Consider the following 14,681-nt stretch of genomic DNA (forward strand, 5'->3'; position numbering starts at 1 on the left):
AACCCAATTTTTCTTCTTCTCATTGTCAAACATTCTGCATGATGTGCTATACTAACTGTTCTCATATTTTAGCATGCAACAGAATCATCTTGAAGTCTTGTTAGAATACAGATTGTTGGGCCCTACCCCCAGAATTTCTATTTATTGGGTCTGGGATGGCACCAAAAATCTGCATTTCTTACAGGTTCCCAGGTAATATTGATGCTGCTGGTCCAGGGACCACACTTTGAAAATCACAGCTGTAGATCAATCCTATACCAATGGCTCTAAATTTTTTTGGCCTCAGGAGCCCTATAACTCTTAAAAAGTCATTAAGAATTCAGATTTTATTTATCTAAGTTATAGCTATCAATATTTACCATATTAGAAATTAAAACAAAAAATTTAAATATTTATTAATTCATTTAAAAATAATAAACACATTATACGTTAACTTAATAACATTTTTTTAACTAACAAAATTTTCTAGAAATAAAAAAAATATTTAGTGATAAGAGTGCCATTGTATTATACCTTTGCAAATCTATTTAATGTCTGGCTTTATAGAACATCTGGATTCTCATTTCTGCTTCTGCATTATACATATTGCAAATGGCTTGGGTTGAAGTATATGAAGAAAATCTAGTATCACACATATATGTAGTTGGAAAATAGTCTTTTCAGACAATAATTGTGGATATTCTTCTTTGATATAACACCAAAACACAGCAATTGCTAGTTTCATGAAGGTTAGCTGCAATGTAATTCTGAACCATACCAACGAACTTTTCATACCCTGTTTACATTAAAACCCGTAGGCCTATCTTACACTTTGAATAGATCTTATGCCCATGCATGATTTTGTAAAAAATATAAATTGGTAATTTGGAAAATATTGGGTCACTGAGTTATGCAGATATACCAAAGGTTGACACATTCCATTATAACACATCAAAAAAAAAATCACATTCATCCTCACCACTCTTATTAAATATAGTACTGAAAGTCCTAAACAGTACAATAAGACTAGAAAAATAAAAGGTTGGTAAGGAATAAATAAACTGTCCCTATCTATAGATGACATGATAGTCTACATAGAAAGTCCCAAGGAATCTACAGAAAAAAATTCTAGAATAAGTGAGTTGAGTAAAGATGCAGGATACAAGATCAAAATACAACAATCAACTTTAGGAGAATCAATTCTGGAAAAGGGGAGTAAAGACCACTGAAAATCCACTCCTCTATTTAAAACACCGAGAACAATGGCAAAAATTGTCAAAATCAACTTTTCAGAACTCTGGAAATTAAACAAAGGCTTGCAACCATCTAAGAAGTTTTTACTCAAGAAAATAAACTGAGTAAAAGAATACTGGAGAGAGGAGGGCACCGGCAAGAGCACAGAGGCTTTTCCAGTGTGTGTAAACCCATGAAAACACCTTCATCCCACCCTGCTCCACAAGAAAGAATATCAGTAAGAACAGTGAGCTTTGTCACACTTTAACTTGCCCAGTTTTATCCCCCTACACCAGTTCTGCAATAGCCTTGAAAACCACATAACTAGAAACACATTAGCTTTGCAGCCAAGCAGCCCACTGGATGGGACAGAATGGGTTTGGAGCTGCCAAAAAAGCCCCAGCACCATAGAACTGTCACTATTTAACCAGCCTGACTGCTCCTTGTAAAAAGCCCCATTCACAGGGCTTTATTATTATAATTAAATATAATTCACATACCATAAAATGTACCATTTTAAAGTGCACAATTCAGTGGTTTTTAGTATATTTATAAGGTTGTACAACTATCACCACTATCTAATTCCAAAACATTTTCATCACTCCCAAATAAAACTATGCATCCAATAGAAACCACTACCTATTACCCTCTCCTCTTAGCCCCTGGCAACCAATAATCTACTTTATATTTGTTTAACTTCTTGAAGAACTTTCAAATTGTTTTCCACAACAACTGCACGCTTTCACATTCCCACCAGCAATCTACAAGGGTTCCAATTTCTCCATATCATCACCAACACTTCTTATTTTCCATTTTTGTTATTACAGATATCCGAGTGGGTGTGAAGAGGTACCACATTGTGATTTTGATTTGCATTTCTCTCATGACTAAAGCTACTAATGTTGAGCATCTTTTCATATGCTTATTGGCTATTTGTATATCTTCTTTGGAGTAATGTCTGTTCGAGTCCTTTGCCCATTTTATTTTATTTATTTATTTATTTATTTATTTTTTGTCTTTTTCGTGACCGGTACTCAGCCAGTGAGTGCACCGGCCATTCCTATATAGGATCCGAACCCGCGGCGGGAGCGTCGCTGCGCTCCCAGCGCCGCACTCTCCCAAGTGCGCCACGGGCTTGGCCCCCTTTGCCCATTTTAAATTTGGGTTATTTGTCTTCATATTGTTAAGTTCTAAGAGTTCCTTATATATTCCAGATTCTGGACACTTATCAGATATATATCTTGCAAATATTTGTTCCCATTCTATGGGTTGTCTTTTCACTTTCTTCACAGTGCCCTTTGATGACCAAAGTTTTTAATTTTGATGAAATCCAATTTAGCAATTTTTTTCTTTGCTTGTGCTTGAGGTGTCATATCTAAGAATTCATTGCCTAATCCAAGGTCACAAAAATTTACATCTGTGTTTTCTCTAAGTTTTATACTTTCAGCTCTGTTAGTTACTTGCCCATAAATGTGGAGGTTTATTTCTGGACTCTCAATTCTATTCCATTGATCTATGTGTTTGTCCTTATGCCAGTACCACACTAACTTGGTACTGTAGCTTTGTAATAAGTTCTGAAATTAGGAAGAGTGAGTCCTCCAACTTTGTTCTTTATTATTCTTTTTTTTCAAGCTTTATTCAGGTATAATTGACAAATAAAAATTGCATATATTTAAGGTGTACAAAATGTGATGTTCTGAAATGCATATACATTGTGAAATGCTTACCACAATCAAGGTAATTAACAAATCACCTCACATAGTCACCATTTTTTTGTATGGTGACAATATTTAAGATCTACTCTCTTGCAAAATTTAGGTATACCATACAGTATTATTAACTATAGTCAGCAACTGCACTCCTGGGCATTTGTCCCATAGAAATGAAAATTTATGTCCACACAAAAACCTGTACACAAATGTTCATACCAACTTTATTTACAATAGCCAAAAACTGGAAGCAACCCAAATTCCTTCAATAGTGAATAGCTAAACAAACTGTGATACATCCATAGCATAGAATTCTATTTAGCAATAAAAAAGAACAAACTATTGATACACAAAACAACTTGGATCTATCTCAAAGGAATTATGCTGAATGAAAAAAGCCAATATCAAAAGGTTACATACTATACTCATTCCTCAAAATGACAAAATTATAGAGACAGAGAATAGGTTATTGGTCACTTGGGTTAGGGATGGGAGGAATGAGTATGACTATAAAAGGGTAGCATAAGGAACCTCTGTGGTGATGTAACTGTTCTGTATCTTGATTGTGGTGGTGGTGGTGGTGGTGAACATTAGTCTACACATGTGATAAAGTTGTACAGAACTATACACACCCACGTACGCACACAAATGAGTTCACATAAAACTGGTGAAGCCTGAAAATGGTCTGTGGATTGTACCAATATCTATTTCCTGGTTTTATATCACACTACGTTTATGCAAGATGTTACCATTTGGAAAAAGTGGGTGAAGGGTACACTGGACCTCTCTTTACTATTTTTGCAACTTCCCATGAATCTATAATTACTCCAAAATAAAAAGTGCTTAAAAATCACATTTGTTAATATCACCACCAATTTCATCAGAGAAGTCTAAGTATTTGGAAGCTATAAACTCATGGTGGAGGTACAAGTTTTCCAAAATTCTAATTTTTACCTAAAAGCTCAAACTATCACTGGCAAAAAATACTAGCAGTTGTTTTCCTTGAAGTCACATGCTCACTTCATTCATTTTTATGAAAATGTCTGCTAAATACCCAAGTCTGAATGAACAAAGTTTATGTGTCAGTCATCCTTTCAAGGAAATATGGTAAAACATAAAATAAAATAAATATGGTAAAACATAAAATAAAAACAAAAGTAGCTAATTTAACTCACAAGTTAAACAATCACTTAAAGGCCTTTCCTCAAGACAACCTTCGATATGCAGCAGAAGTGCTCTATTTGTACTTCCCTTTTCACCACAGAGTATTAAAATGATATGTATTCAAAAGTCAAAATTTAATAAAATTAATCATTTTTACTGCCTCAACAAGGGCACTTTTAAGTAAAACTAGCATTCTTTTTTAAAGCAAATGCATAGTGGTGAAGAATATAATGACTATCAGTGAAATGTGTGCCACTGTCTTGATTCATGTCCAAGTGCCAGCAGTTTTACCCATCATTGTTTTTGCATCACCAGTGCAAATGCTAACATAGCAAAAAAGGCAAATAATGCTTTGGAATTATTATGAAAGTAGTTTTGTCCTCTCAGAACACCCCTATCCTAACTTCTTCCATTGCATCACCACCCACTCAGTCCTCAAACCTCTACATTCTGTCTTCCATTTTCACCTTACTACTGAAACTGCTCATCTTCCTAAACACCAGACCCAAATAGCCTTTACTCCAACCTCATTTTCCTTTATTTCTCTGAAGCACTGGCCACTGCTGATCATCCCTTTTTCCTTGAAGTTTTCTTCTCTTCTCATACATGACCCACTGTTCTAGTCCTTTTTGTTTGCTCTACTTTTGACTACACCCCCAGCCCCCACCTGCCAACAACGTCTAAATGTCTGTGGAATAAATAAAAACAGGCTTTCTTATTATCCTCACTTTCCTGCCTCCAAGGATTGAGTGGTTCAAGTCCTTCTCATTGAGCATAAATGCTTGCTTCCTTTATAACATCTCCCATATCTACTCCTTCTTTCTCATTTTCATTGCTACTACTATAGAAGCTCTCATCAATTCTCATCAGGCTCTCATCAATTCATGCTTCACTATGCCTCTATTCTGTTCAATTTTCAATGCATTCTAAACCTGATAACCAGGTTACTCTTCGCTTGGTGCCACCTTATCTCTTCCCAAACACCTCCAACTACCCCACCGCCTTTAGAAAAATATCAAAAGTATTTATCAAAGAAGTATATTTGGGCTTTCTCAACCTGGCCCAACTTAATTTCTCCAAACTTAGCACTTACCATGCCCTTGAAAAATATGCCTTTGCAAAACATGATGTGCACATTTCTGCTTATATGACTTTGCTCATGCTCAAGCCTTGCTCTTCACAGAACATCCTGTGCTCTCTTCCCCACTTTTCTAAATCTAATTCTTCCTTCAAAGTTCAGATCACGCCCTAAATCCTTTGTGTGTACTTCCCCTACCAACTCAGTCTACAATAATCCTCCCCTCTTTTCTATATTCTTGAAGCACTTACCTATACCAGTATTTCTCAATCTTTTACATCTTACATACTACTTATCACTCTTTTGTAGGGGGAATGGGGGCAAAGAAGTCAGAGAGAGATAATAGAAGAAAAGCAGATTAGTTTGTACCACACACATTTACGTAATATGTATCATGTGCTTAGTACCATGCTAGAAGCTGACAATGCAAAGATTAATTTTTTACATTACTACCTTTTTAACTAGTAGGAAAGATAGTGGACCAGAGCCCTTGGTATAATAAAGAAACCTGGCTTTCTACTTCACTTGCACCTCCAGGATAGCTGCCAACACAGTCTTCACGGGTAAGTCTTTATGTTTCTACTTCAGTGTGACCCTTGCCAGCTTCCACAAATGGTCTTACCCTAAATGCAGGAAGGAGCAAAAGCATAACAGATGGCCCTTGCATCTGCAGATGATGCAGACAGCAGAAAGAGATCTACAATGCTAAAATATTACGGATGGATAATCTATGGCACAAGAGTAAACAGAAGAGTATCCATCACCTTGTGGGTAGATATAGGGATTGAAGAAAAGTACACTTTTAACCATTGTTATGAAGGTCATGTAATCACCTTAGACAAAGTCTGTATCCCACCTGATCTATGCCACTCATTTGGCACTTAATATTTTCCTTTTTCCATTTTTTAAAAATGTATTTATGGTCTAGCTCCCAAACTATATTATAATTTTCTTGAGGAAAGTGACCGTACCTTACATCTCCATTCATACATAGCACTGAACACTGCATATAGATCATTTACCTATACAACTCTTTTGGTACGTAATTCTATCTTGTATATGCATCCTTTATCTCACCTAAACTATAACCTCTTTGAGGATAGGATATGTGATTATTTGCATTCCCCCACAAAGCCTAGCATAGTATTTGTTTGTAGAAGATACTCATTCTCTGCTAAATGATTTAATAAATAAAGCAATTGTTCAATGGTAAGGGCCTAAGAGAAGATAAGGCCTATACAGATCTCTCAGAAATATCTCAGAAATATCTCCTTGGCAGAAGACATCAAAAAAAAAACAAAAAAACAAAAAAAAAACCACAGACCCTAATTGTGAGAATGTCTTAGATATTGAAAATAAACTTACAGCAAAAAGAATTAGCCTTCACTCCAACTTTTGAAGATGCCATAACTGATCAAAGTTAAGAATTATAGAGTTTTGTTTGTTTGTTTTTGCAGCTGGTCAGTATGGGGATCTGAACCCTTTAACTTGGTGTAACAACATGACACTCTAACCAACTGAGCTAACCAGCTAGCCCAAGAATTATATAGTTCTCATTACAGACCATAACTACTAAAACTTTCAGCCAGCTAAAAAAGTTAACATTTAGATAGCAACATATACAACATGAAAAAAAAATGCTACAGGACTTTCTAGAATCATAGAATCTTAGCATTAAGAAGAAACTTAAGGGTCATAGCAATCTATGTTCCTACCAAATGAAGAAATCCCTTCTATAATATGTAATTCATAGGATGTTCACACCTTTGCTTAAAGTCAGCCAGTGACAACAAACTTATAATCTTGCAACAAAGCTGTTCCATTACAGGATTACTGTATTAGTCTGTTTCTGTTGCTTATAATAGAACACCTGAAACTGAGTAATTTTTGAAGAAATGAAATTTATTTCTTACAGTTTTGGAGGCTAGGAGGTCCATGGTCCAGGGGGCACATCTGGTGAGGGCTTTCTTCTGGGTGGGAACTCTGCAGAGTCCCATGGAGATGCATGGTGAGAATTGCCATGAGCAAGAGAGCTAACTTTGTCACTTGGTCTCCTTTTAAAGCCATCAGAACCATGGCCCATTACTCCATGAATGGATCAATCCAATCACGAGGATACAGTCCTCACAAACTAATTACCTTGTAAAGGCCGCATCTTTCAAATACCATAATTGGATTTCCCACTCTCTTAACACTTACAATGGGGGTCAAGTCTCCAATACATGACCTTTTTTTCTTAAAAAGATGACCGGTAAGTGGATATTAACCCTTGACTTGGTGTTGTCAGCACCACGCTCTCCCAAGTGAGCTAACCGGCCATTCCTATATAGGGATCTGAACCCATGGCCTTAGTGTTATCAGCACCACACTCTCCCAAGTGAGCCATAGGCCAGCCCTCAATACATGAACTTTTGGGAGACATTTAACCCACAGCAATTACTACCACCGATAAAAGGTTACTCTTTACTTTAAGCCAAAATCTGTTTTCCTATAATTTCTACCCATTGGTCTTCATTATATCCTGTGGAGTTTAATTTCTCTTTAATAAGACAGTCCTTTAAATTTGCAAAAAGAGCTATCATTCCTACTGTCTTCTTTTTTTCCAGGAAGACCTCACTATATTCTCCAAATATTTTTTACATGATATATTTTCCACCCTATGCCATTGATTTTAAAGTGTGATGCCTAGAACTGATCACAATACTCAAAATGTGAATTAACTAGTACAGAATGCCTACCTCAATCTGAACACTATATATCTATTAACATAGCCTAAGATTGTGCTAGCTTTTTTTGCAGCTACATCACATCACTGATTTAATCTTGAGTTTGTGGACAATTAAAACACAGGTATTTTTCACTTGAACTACTGTCATGCCAAATGTACCTCTGTCACAATCTTATATATAGACCGTTGATTTCTTAACAGAAATATTGGCTTTTATAGGCTCAGAAAGGTTAAGTGACAGCATAAGGTCACAGAGCAAGTAGGTAAAAGAGTTAAGATATAAAACCAAGGGCCGAGCCCGTGGCGCACTCGGTAGAGTGCTGCGCTGGGAGCGCGGCGACGCTCCCGCCGCGGGTTCGGATCCTATATAGGAATGACCGGTGCACTCACTGGCTGAGTGCCGGTCACGAAAAACGACAAAAAAAAAAAAAGATATAAAACCAAAACCTACTGGACTTCATACCAGTTTTTCAGTAGTTAAAGTATTCCACAAAGGATATTAACATTAAAAGGCAAGACAAAATTACCAAAAGGGAAATCATTTATACAGTCAATCTAACTTGCAGTACAGGGAGCATTAGACTGAATATCATAAAATCTTGGTTCTGGTCTTAGGTCTTCAACTAAATCATGGCCTCTCTCTAAACCTCAGTTTCATCATTTAAAAAATAAGGAGAAATTAAACAAAACCTAAATAAATGGGAAGACATCCCATGTTCATGGGTCAGAATACTTAATACTATTAAGATAGCAATATTTCCCAAATTGATCTACAGAGTCAATGCTATCCCTATCAAAATTCCAGCTGGTTTCTTTGCACAAATTAACAAGCTGATCCTAAGATTCATATGGAAATGCAAGAGACCCAAAACAGTCAAAACAATCTTGAATAAGAACAAAATTGGAGGACTCACACTTCTCCATTTCAAAACTTGCTACATAGCTACAATAATCAAGACAGTGTGGTAGTAGCATAAGGATAAATGTATAGATCAAATGAAGAAGAGTCCCGAAATAAACACTCACATTTATGATCAATTGATTTTTGACAAAGGTGCCAAGACCATTCAATGGGGAAAGAATACTCTTCTTGACAAACGGTACTGAGACAACTAGATACCCACATGCAAAATATTACAGCCCTACCTCATAGACCTAAGTGCTAAGACTATAAAACTCTTAGATGTGGAGAAATTGGAGCCCTCAAACACTACTGTTAGGAGTATAAAATGATGCTACTATGGAAAACATTCTGGCAGTTTCTCAAAACGTTAAACACAGAGTTAGAGTTACCATGCTACCCAGCAATTCCATCCCTAGATATATACCAAAGAGAAATAAAAATATATGTACACACAAAAATCTGTACATGAATGTTCACGGTAAAATTATTCATGATAGCCAAAAATTGGAAACAACTCAAATGTCCATCAATGGGTAAATGGATAAACAGAACATGGCCTATCCATTCAGTGGAACAACATGCTATAACAGTGCTACAACATGGATGAACCTTGACAGCAAGTATGCTAAGTGTAAGAAGCTAATCACAAAAGATCAGTTACTATATGATTCTATTTACACGAAATGCCCAGAATAGGCAAATCTATAGAGAAAAAAAGTAGTTTGGTGGTTGCTAAGGCTAGCGTCAGGAGGAATGGGGAATGACTGCTAACAGGTAGAGGCTTTCTCTTAGGGATGACAACAATGTTCTAAAGTTAGATTGTGGTGACCACTGCACAATTCTGTGAATATACTAAAATCACTGAATTGTACATTGTAAGTAGGTGAATTTTATGATACAGTAATTATATCTTAATAATGATATTAAAAAATAAAAATAAAGAAATTATACTAGATGATTTTTATAGCCTCTTTCATTGTGAATTATGTGATTACAGGAAACAAACTCATCACAGCTTACATTTAGCTTACATTTTGCCAAGTGAAAATGTATACCTAACTGCATGATGACAAAAGGAGGAAACCCACATGGCAAACAGAGGTAAAGTACAACTTTGAACACTGTATGATAGCAGCAGACTTTTAGAAAACACCAACAGACCGCTCAGAACAATTGCAAACGAGAAGGCTCTTTTCAGACAAATACTTTAGGCAGACCGTGAATGTAAGAGGGAGTCACAAACAGAGACAAGTGTTTCAAGTAGAAGCTACTGTCATAAATAAGCAAGAGAAGTTATCTGCAGTGGTTCAAAATGACGTTTAGCTATGTATCAGTCTTTTCACCCTCACCCATCCTCCACAGATTGCATTCACCATTAGCAGTCACCTTCAGATATAAGACAGAAATAAAAAGGTCAAATCAATACCCTATAAAAGGCCAGTGACACCTGACTTTCTTCTACTAGGTTACATTTCATCACTTTTGTATTTACATATACAAAATGTCCCACGGTAAGACCCTGGTGCCTGTGATACCTACAGACTCTGCTTGGTAAGAAAGCACTTTGAAGAGGTCCTTCTCTACAGCAATCTTCTGCATGGTCAAGTGGGCCTCAGTGAAGCTCCTCTGCATTAATCTAACATATAATTCCTCTAGACTCTGGAAAATAAAACCACAATACAATGTAACTATGAGAATAACCACAGATGTTACTAATAACTGCCACAGTTAAAAATCAATGGTAACTTACCACCATGGCAGCTTGAAAAAATTCATCAGCAAGCAGAGTATTTCCAACATCCACCCACCCTTTTCCTGTTTTCATATTCATCTAGAAGAGAGAAGTTAGAAAATGATTTTTAAAAATTCACACCTCCCCCAAAATGGTTGGGGGATATTAAAGAAAATATTTAATCCACTATCCATATTCAATCACATGACCCACATAAAACAAAAAGCAACAGCCAGCATTTATTAGACTTCTGTGTTCTGCTTTCAACTCTGTAACTTAAGAGAAATGGTCTTAAGAAAACCAATAAAAATAAAAAATTAATGGACTTGGAAACACATCTTCTGAGGAAATACTAAAAGAAAACACTGGGACATTTTAGATAGGAAGAGAAATTTCTGAAAACTTAATGCTTCTCATACTTGAAGAAAGTTATATGATAAGCATTAGACTGTATGTCAACACACCTGGGTTCTAGTTTTTATTCCATCTCTAATAAAATTTTGATTAATCCAACAAATGTTTATTAAGTATCTTTTACATGCCAGGTACCCTGAAGAAGCTCACAGTATTATAACTGATAGATATCTAAATAAGTAGTTGATACATAATATATACAAATACTATGGAGGCAAACAAGGATTGAATCAAAATGGAGGACTGAGCATACACAACAGCCACCCTTTCCAACAAAAATCCCTAGAAATGATAACATACAGAGAAATAAGAGAAAATACATATATTGTTTTCTTATTCAACAATAGTCCTTGAAAATAGTGGGTATTTTCAATGGACCTGAGATTATGAGGATCCTCGGAAAAAAAAAGCAAATGGGATGAGGCAGAAACACACATACCAACATGCAAAAAATGCAAAATGTGGAAACAGCCCTGGATGTGAACAGTAAGAGCATCAGGCAGTTGGCCTGCCCCCGAAAGGTATCTTCCCCCACCCCAAGTAAGGAACAGTGAATACAGTCACTTGGGCTGGAGAGAAATAGAGTTTCAGGTGGCTGACAACACAGGTCAATGCAAAATACCCAATCCTACTTCTCCTTCAGTCACTGGATTCAGGCTATAATAAATAGTGTGACACAATATTCACAGAAGACTATCAAGGAATTTCAAATCAAATATGAACAAGAATTACCAAACAACTGAGGGAAACCAATACCATGAAAGGACATCACAATCTCCAAACAGAAAAATACCTGAGGAAATAGAATTTAAGAGAGTAGCAGATTGAAACATAAAGAGAAATAAAATTATTATCCACAGAGTTAAATAATAGTCACAATCAATAACATGTTTTCATGCTTTGGGATCAACAAAGTCCAAAAAGCAAATTAAAGGTGACAGAAATTGGAAGGTATCCTCACAAAGTGGAAAGTAAAGATATAATCTCCAAAACAGATAGAAAAAGAAATAAAATTTTAAATATATTATTTAAAGTTTTAAAAGGTTGCCATAAGATAAATTAAAAATAGTATAACTAACAAAAATTGAGAGGGTGTATAGGAGGAGGTAATGTAAGATGATACGAGATAAATCCTCATCAAAACGGCAAACAAATAGATCATATATAAAGCTGATAAATCAAGAATTAATTACTGTTATGGGAAGAATTACATTCCCCCCCAATTTTTTGTTGAAGCCTTAACCTCTAGTACCTCAGAATGTGACTGTATTTGGAGATAGGGCCTTATTTAGAGATGATTAAGTTAAAATGAGGCCATTAGGGTGGGCCCTAATCCAATCTGACAGGTATCCTATAACAAGAAAAAATTTGGACACACAAAGGGACACTAGGAATGAGCATGCAGAGGAAAGACCATGTGAGGACAAAGCAATAAGGACATCTGCAAGCCAAGGAAAGTACTCAGAAAAAAAAAAACTTGCCAGCACCTTGATCCTGAACTTCTAGCCTCTAGAACTGTGAGAAAATAAATTTCTGTTGTTTAAGCCACCCAGTCTGTGATATTTTCTTACGGCAGCCCTTGCAAACTAATACAGGGACACAAGCATATGATTAAGATACTTGGAGTTAACCATGAGAGTGAAAATAGAAATAGTTAAGAGTAATAGCCTTAAAATTGGCAAAGACATATGCACAAGGCAATTCGCTGCAGCACCCAAATGTCCATCAAGGGGGGCTGGTTGAATATAATAAAGTGCATACACCAACTGAATACTTTGTAGGTATAAAAAATGAGGAATATCTCTATATACTGCTATGGAGTGATCCCTAGGATATAATGTTAAATGAGAGAAAAATCAAGTGGAGACGAGTGTATATGGAATGCTACCATTTATCTAAGAAACAGTGGTGGGGGGGATATAAGTATGTACCTATTTACTTATATTTAAAAACCAAAAGGATAAACAATAAAATAACATGATTATCTACAAAGAAAAGGATGGAACAGGGTGGCGCGGACAAAGATTGTTGGCTCCAGAGAAAAGAGATACAACTATAAAATCAAAAAAGCTAAGTAAAACACTATAATCTTAAATATCAATTGTAAATATAAGCATAAACTCACTATATATTTTCTTTTTTTAAAAAAATGTATTTTATAGCTCCATCCACTAAAAAGGTCTAGAAATAATGACCAATGCAGTAACTATGAGTACTTGTAATGTTTAGATCATGATTTCTAAATAACATTCTCTATTAAAAGGAAACAGGGCTCCTTGGAAGAATAACAAGCTAACTCCAGATCTAGGACAGAAAATATACAAGAGGAGCCTGCTCATCCTGTCATATCAGAAATTAAATAAAACTATTTGATGCAAAAATGAAAAAAACCAAAACCACATAAAGACACGCCTAATAGTAGGCCAAAGATCAATAAGAATAACGATAGATTAAAATTCACTAAATATGTTAAAATCTATCAGTTTGTCATAATACTTTTTTAAAAAAAACTCATTGGTCACTGTTTAAGGGTGTTAGGGGACCAACTCATCATTCTGAAACCTGCTAAATAAGGGCAAAAATCAAGCATTTAGTCAGTCTTTCTTGTACAAACTATACTACAGGATAACCAAATACTTGATGAAGGAAAGTTTCTCTATATTGCAGTTAATAAACAAAGAAAAATGCAGAATTTAGAATATGCAAACCAAGAAGGCAAGAATGCACCTGGGGAATTCATGAGCCACAGGCAGCCCCTGCCCCAACAGACAGCAGGAGCACACCCAGGGACTTCAAGAGCCACAGGCAGACCCCGCTACTGCCGCAGACACCTCTGCTGCATGGGTGAACCACAACAGCCACTACCACCATGAGGGTGGCTCGCCACCACAGCACCAAACACCACCACCATGCAGGCAGCCCACCAACCACTCAACTGCATTGACACAAGGAGAGTCACCAGCAGGGCCTGGGGAAAGAGGTGAGCAAATACATACCAGTGACCCAGGGGCTCAGCCCACAGTGGGAATTACACTGCCAAATGCAGAAGCACATCTGGGGGTGGAAGATACATGTGCAGCCCATGTGACGGCCTTGATCTGAGGACAGACACACATGGAACCCTTGGAGAGTGCAGAAACCCAGGATAGCCAAATAGAGTAAGAAAGAAAATTTCCAACCACCACCAACCCATCCCCCAACCAGGGGAACCAAGAACCCAGGAGGAGCCTCTGCCTGTAGTAAACAGAAATCCAGCCCAGGGTCACCCATTCAAACTGGGGAGCTTCAGTAAACCTCACTGCACCCATCAGGGTAACAGGACAGTAGCCAGGTTGTCAGCAAACCCACCCAGGGTCACCCACCTCAGGTAAAGAATGACAGGGCACCCAATCACTTCTCCCAAGAACTCAAGAGCTCATCCACGTCCTCAACAAACCTACAGTGTCACTAACCTCAGCAAAGAATCAGTAAGTGCCCCAGTGCCTAGGCCTTGGAGGAACTCACACACAACTCCAACACTAAATATGGCCAAAGTACCCACACAGAGACTACACTACTATATCAACCCAGAAGCAATGTGAAAACAACCTACTCAACAGTCAATACAAAACATGTCTACAGAAGGAAGTCTCTCTCCTCAAAGCCCACTCCAAAGTAATAGAAGAAGCAACTGTTCTACCAGAAGGCCAGACATCAATGTAGAGATACTAGGGCCGAGCCCGTGGCGCACTTGGTAGAGT

General features: G+C 36.8%; 1 protein-coding gene across 1 annotated transcript in view; it reads right to left on the bottom strand.

The window, feature by feature from the left end:
* TEX11 (testis expressed 11) overlaps positions 1–14,681 on the bottom strand; it is a 323,127-nt gene that overhangs the window by 281,694 nt on the left and 26,752 nt on the right. The window contains exons 5-6 of the mRNA XM_063084664.1: positions 10,546–10,626; positions 10,335–10,454 (exon numbers count right to left, since the gene is read on the bottom strand). Coding sequence (XP_062940734.1) covers positions 10,335–10,454; positions 10,546–10,626 — 201 coding nt within the window. The remainder of the gene's footprint in view (positions 1–10,334; positions 10,455–10,545; positions 10,627–14,681) is intronic.

Source organism: Cynocephalus volans, chromosome X, assembly GCF_027409185.1.
Source record: "Cynocephalus volans isolate mCynVol1 chromosome X, mCynVol1.pri, whole genome shotgun sequence".
Lineage (NCBI taxonomy): Eukaryota > Metazoa > Chordata > Mammalia > Dermoptera > Cynocephalidae > Cynocephalus > Cynocephalus volans.